The sequence below is a fragment of the Musca autumnalis genome, unplaced genomic scaffold (assembly GCF_047663935.1).
Source record: "Musca autumnalis isolate F117 unplaced genomic scaffold, ASM4766393v1 scaffold_5, whole genome shotgun sequence".
NCBI lineage: Eukaryota > Metazoa > Arthropoda > Insecta > Diptera > Muscidae > Musca > Musca autumnalis.
In genome coordinates, this window is record NW_027412088.1 from 166,403,978 (window position 1) to 166,410,727 (window position 6,750).

Consider the following 6,750-nt stretch of genomic DNA (forward strand, 5'->3'; position numbering starts at 1 on the left):
TGGTCTTTATGATTCTTAAAAAAGACTTACCATTTTCGAGATATCGCGATCTAAAGGTCAAATAAAAAATTAGCCGCGTAAGTACATTGTGAGGCGAACCGGTTAAAGTAATGACACTATGTGTTAGATACTTCCGTAAGCTTTCAAACGATATCCACTTTGCAGTAATCGGTTCAGTAGAACCGGGTCTAACCCGGTTTTTAAATTTGGCCTTTCTGGTCGAATAACCGGCGAACCGGATCCGCAACCGTTGAAAATTATACATTTCCGTAATCAGCGCAACAATCCCTACCTTCGAACAAAACTTGATAAAAATCGAAGAGTTTTCGTTGGGGTCGTTCCCGTTGGGCTTTCGATTATACTACATGTGGGTTAAATGGGCTATTTTTGCATAAAATTACTCTAACATTGAATAACTCTACTAAACACGCTCCGATTTTGTTGCAATTTTTTTTTAAAGATAGCTATAATTTCGCTCTTCAAGAAAATATATATTTTTTGGGGGACAGACCCGATTACTTCGCTTATTTTAGCCGGTTCGTCTGAATATGTGCATATTCCCCTATATATCTCAAGAATGGTTCCTTCTAGAAAAAAATTATAAAAGTCAAACTTGTAGATAATTTTTCTGTCTACAATATTTACTTTAATCACTTTTTGATTAGATCAACCGTTTTCAAAAAATAAATCCGAAAACCTAAAAACCCTTAAAATTTGACTTTTTTGAAAATTTGAATTTTTTTTGCACACATGGGATCGATGGGGACTTTTAGGACATTGTTTCTAATGGCAAACCCTAGCTCTCCACCAAAATTCAGCTCTGTGGGAATTTTTGCTATTTCAATGTCTATTTTGACCGGACTAATAACGCCCCATATAAAGTACGCGTCATTTTCATATATTTTGAATGTATTAGTCCCATTTGACAACAGAATCGGTTGCAACTTTGTATTTTGTGTTTCCAGAGACTAAGAAACATTTCGACCATAAAATGTTTATATAGGTCCACGTTTTGATATAGCCCTCATAGGACGATATCTCCTGATTTTCGGTATTTTGAAGGTTTTGGCCTCATTATCACATCGAGATGGCTGAAATTTGGTATTTAGTCTTCGTTGGGGATATAAAACTTCCCCCCCCAGAAATTTGTAGGTATAGGTGCACGCCATCATATAGCCCCCATAGAACAGTACCTTCCGATTTTCGGTATTTTGAAGGTTGTGGCCACATTAATCCACCGAAATGACTGAAATTTGTGGTGGAGGGTATAAAAAGTTCGGCCCGACCGAACTTAACGCTTTTCCTACTTGTTTTTTCTTTTTTTTTTCTGTGAAATATGTTATATGAGAGCTATGCCAGAACATGTTGGGAATTTTTGATGGAGAAGTTCTGTGACCACATGGGACCTCAAATGTCAAGTAACAGATTGTTCGGTCAAAAAATGTATGTAAAATCCTCAATATGGGGGCTATAACAAAACACGAACCTATGATGACAATTTATGGCGTAGAAGTTTAGTGACAACAGGGAAAACCAAATGTCATATTACGGAAAGTTCAGTCAAAATTTTTTTTTGCTAAAACCCTCAAAATATCGAAAATCTGTAGGTACGGTTATATAATGGCATACCAAAACATGGACGTACATATGTTGACAATTTTTGATGTACAACTTTTGTTACCATTGGGAACCTCAATTGTCAAATTACAGCTAGTTCGGTTAAAAATTGTAGCTAAAATCCTCAAAATAACGAAAATGGGGAGGTTCCGTTATATCGAGGCTATATCTAAACATTTGCCTATATTGGTAAAGAAATGTTGTGACCTCTAGGAACCTCAAATGTCAAATTTGCTCTATTTCGGTTGTCAAACTACAACGTCTGTCTTTTCACTAATATTTACGCTTGTTGTGTCGATAACAGTCATCACAATTGATCCCCCCAGTGTGGACACATCTAACACATGAAGTCCATATGTAGTCCTTCTGCGATTGTTTGGGCTTTCCCATCTATCAATTCTGTTATTCAAAACTCTTAAGGTGTTTGTCGTCAAAGTGCATGCTCCTCATCTCTCCTTCGCCCAACAAGCAGATATCCCATCTTCGAACATTTGGATGCAACATACGAGTATTGCTTTCTGACTCAATTATTTTGGACGCAAGAGTGATTACAAGAGACAGATTACAATCGACTCAGAATTTAAACCTGAACAATAATATATGTTCTTAATAAGGACGCAAATGATTGTTTCAATGCGTTACAAAAGGATAAACAAACTTTATATACCCTACATACTATGGTGGAGGCTATAAAAATAAATTAATTCCAATTTTGATAGATTTGTCGAATTAAAATATGTTAAGATGTCCCTTTACAAAAAAAAACTATTCCGAATTGGAATGCGGCGCTAAATCGCTGATTTCGACCACTGTGCAAAATAGTAAACTATACAAGCAATAAATAAAGCTTATGATAAGTGTGACCAACCTTAAACATGGCGTTAAAAATCCGCATTTGTTGCTTTGATATAGGCTAAAAGAAATTATTTGAATAAAGAACCGATTTGTAGCTTTGATATATATTGCTTGAATAAAGTATATTTACTTTATACATGGTTCTTCTATGATGATCATTTGATACATATTGTTTATTAAGTATTAGTGCAATAGTTGCCATAGACATAGATCAAACTTGGACGCATTTTCACATTTATCCTCTTCTGGTATGAAAGCACATTTCTCCAGTGCAGATGCGGCTACAGCTTGATTAACTGAAAAACGTTTTTGGAGATACGGGACATAATATTCATTTATTATAGGATGTCCGTTAGCATCGAAAAGACCAATTTTGTGATGGGAGCAATGAATGAAACATTTGAATTCCTTAGACAGGGGTTCAGCATAAATTTCATTCGTATTTCCGTTTATTATTATTTCTTTCTCCCTTTCACTTACGCCAGTCTCCGTAATGCAGTCATCTATCAATTGCCGTACCAGTTCATCAACACTTTCATTGGCCTAAAAACAGGAATAGATTTTTCTGATGATTTTAATATTAAAATAATTATAAATACCTGTGATAATTGTACAAAACACCCAAATAAAATCACCAATGGCCAAAGAGCGGAACTTTTAAACTGCATTCTGGAAAGTTGTGAAATTTGAATGAATTATTTTCGGCGAAAGTGTGTGCTATTTAAACTGTTTTTGCTTACAGTAATGTTCATCAGAGCGGAGAGAGATTTTTTGTTGGGAACCCTACACTGCAAGTAAGTAAAGAATAGAACACACATATTGGTGATCACCCAGCAAACCAAATGTCGGATGTCCGACATATCGAAACAATTTCGGAAGCAAAATCGTTCAGATTTCGTATCGATTTCTATACGATTTTTCGTAGGGGAATTTGTTCAGATTTCGTTCCGATTTCGGAGAAAATGTCGGAAGTAAATTTCCCTTCGAATTTGCTAATGTTATTCTTCCGATTTCGTTACGAATTCGGATCGATATGTCGGAAAAAAAATTCCCTTCGCACAACAACCACCTTTTGTATATATCTAACAAGCAACATTTTAGTTTGTTGTCGAAAAGCAAAATGGTTGGTTATAAAATTCGCATATACATTTTTTAAATATTTTAAATATAAATGCAACATATAATAATTGAAGCTAGTGCTGATAGACTCAACATATTCGTACAAAAAGTTTACATTGTTCTACTATGTAACTACAAAATGATAACAACAGTGAAAATCATTAGATATCTTTGAAATTATAATCTTCCAATAAAAAACATAACAAAGAAAATTTATCAATAAAAAAGAGGCATTAGAGAAAAATTTTTCCTTCGATAATCATACGAAATTATTCCAAAAGTGTTCAGAAATCTTTACGAAAGTTCGGAAGGTACCTCCGATTTTCATACGACATTATTCCGAAATCGTTCAGAAATCTGTACAAAAAGTCGGAGGAAGAAATTCGAATTCCGAATTTCCCAAGGATTTTCTTCCGATTTCGTTGCGAATTCTGACCGAAACCGATCCGATTTCGCTCCGACATTTCGTTCCGAAATTATGTCAACCACTTCATACAACTTTCGTTAAGATATCGTTACGATTTCGGATCAGATATCGGACGTAACGTCCGAAATGTGTTCCGATTTCGTTACGATATCGGTACGATTGGTTTGCTGGGCAGTGATCACTCATATTGGTGGTCGTGAGAAACTTTGTATTATTTGTAAGAGTTTATTTAAAACATTGATTTTATATTTTGGTTAATGAAATTTATTTAAAGAAAATATAAATGTTTATAAAAGTTTTCGTTTTTGCGCAAATTTTGAAAAATACATATATAAAAAAATTCTTGATCTCCTTGCCGTCCACCAGATTTCTCCACCCCCTTTTATCCTTCAATAGCCGTAACAATACAACGTTCAAATTTGAATACGTGCTCACAATGATTTGCCTCCTTTATGCTGCCACAGCTGGTAATGGCGGGCTTAATTTTATCCTTTTTCGTATTATAGCGGGCTTCCATAAATGCCGTCAATACAGTAAGATTATGTTTATTATTGGCATCTAGGATACCAACTTTTTTATAGAAACACAACATATAACATTTCATTTTGTCGGTGAATTTCTTTTCATCGATTTGTTTCGATTCATTGGCCATAATAAGTTTAGTTTCATCTGGACTAATTCCTGTTTCCTTGACACATTCTTCGGCGAGTTGTTTAGCTTTTTCCGCCATTTCCTTTTTGTCAGCTGCCTAAAATGTAAAGGATTATAATAGGAAACTATGTACCACTGTTGGAATTCTACCATTACCTGTACTAATACCACTACGGTCATTAGTATGACCACAAAACCTAGTTGACAGATGATAGATTTCATTGTTGCAAGTTATGAAATTTAATGATGATATTACAGCCTATTCATGCTCTTTAAATACAAAAATTCAGATTAGGTGACAACTCGAAATTACCAAATTTCCATTGTTTATACAAAAGTGTTTTTTAATTAAAGTGTTATTATTAACATAATTGTAATGTATAGGCTGTGATTTAGTGTTAATTATACGTTAAAGCTGTGACTATTTTGATTACAATACAACCATGACATTATGTGCTATGACCAACCTTATCATAATTACGAAATTTACATTTTTTTATTAAATTTTTATATGTAATTCAATTTTGTCTTTCACGGTCCGCCGTAACTAAATTTAAATGAAGGGTGCTTACACCTGGGAGGTTTTTGTGGATTCTGAAACTACAATGTTCATAGATGAGAAAAATCAAAAAACAAAAACAAATCGAGGGAGGGATTTTCAAATAAATCGCAGTCAAAGTTCACATTTTTAGGGTTTCTTTAGGTTTTCAGGATTTTGCTTGGAAGCGGCAAGTCCTATTGAAATGGGACTAATAAAATTTTGCAACATTGAAAATCATCTACATGATTGAAATTTACAATTTTTTACTAGGTTCTACAAATCAAATAAATCGCAGTCAAAGTTCACATTTTTAGGGTTTCTTTAGGTTTTCAGGATTTTGCTTGGAAGCGGCAAGTCCTATTGAAATGGGACTAATACAATTTGCAACATTGAAAATCATCTACATGATTGAAATTTACAATTTTTTACTAGGTTCTACAATTTTTGAGATATAGAAGTCTAAATTGAGACAATGTACTGACTGTATCGCTGCCTTATAAAACAATCACGTTGCTTTTGAACCAACTTTAAATGAAAGGAGCTTACACCTGAAACTACAATGTTCATAAGTGAGAAATATTAAAAAAACAACCACCATAGTATGGAGGGTATATTAAGTTTGTCATTCTGCTTGTAACACATCGAACTAATCATTTGCGACCCTATAAAGTATATGTATTCTTGATCAGGATAAAATTCTAAGACGATCTAGCCATGTCCGTCTGTCCGTCTGTGTGTCCGTCTGTTGTAATCACTCTAGCGTCCGCAATAATTGAGATAGAGTGCTGAAGTTTTGCACCCGAGGGTCTTTTTTCCATAGGCAGGTCAAGTTCGAAGATGGGCTATATCGGTCCACTTTTTGGTATAGCCCCCATATAACGGTACCTCCAGATTTGAGGTATTTTGACGTTCTTCGCCACATTTGCTGACCGAATTAGCTATAATTTGGGACTTAGGGTTCCTAGTGATCAATAAACTTATATCCGAAAGGATATGGGCATAGGTCCATGTTTTGGTATAGTCCCCATATAACGGTACCTCCCGATTTTCGGTATTTTGAGAATTTTCGCCACAATTTTTAACCGAACTATCTGAAATTTGACATTTGAGGTTCTCAGTGGTCATGAAACGTCTCCACGAAACATCGTCAACATAGATCCATGTTTTGGTATAGCCCCCATATAACGGTACCTCCCGATTTTCGGTATTTTGAGAATTTTAGCTACAATTTTTAACCGAACTAGCTGTAATTTGCCATTTAAGGGTTCTCAGTGGTCATGAAATATCTCCACCAAGCATCGTAAACATAGGTCCATGTTTTGGTATAGCCCCCATATAACGGTACCTCCCGATTTTCGGTATTTTGGGAATTTTAGCCACAATTTGTAACCGAACTATCTGCAATTTGACATTTGAGGTTCTCAGTGGCCATGAAACATCTGCATCAAATATCGTCAACATAGGTCCATGTTTTGGTATAGCCCCCATATAACGGTACCTCCCGATTTTCGGTATTTTGAGCATTTTAGCTACAATTTTT

General features: G+C 34.9%; 1 protein-coding gene across 1 annotated transcript; it reads right to left on the bottom strand.

Moving 5' to 3' along the window:
- Positions 1-4,400: 4,400 nt before the first annotated feature.
- Positions 4,401-4,932, bottom strand: LOC141386829 (general odorant-binding protein 19d-like). Its single transcript, XM_073955737.1, has 2 exons — positions 4,826-4,932; positions 4,401-4,766 (listed from the first exon to the last, which is right to left on the bottom strand). The coding sequence occupies exons 1-2, from the start codon at positions 4,889-4,891 to the stop codon at positions 4,401-4,403; spliced, it is 432 nt and encodes a 143-aa protein (XP_073811838.1). The 5' UTR covers positions 4,892-4,932.
- Between the last annotated feature and the right edge of the window lie 1,818 nt (positions 4,933-6,750).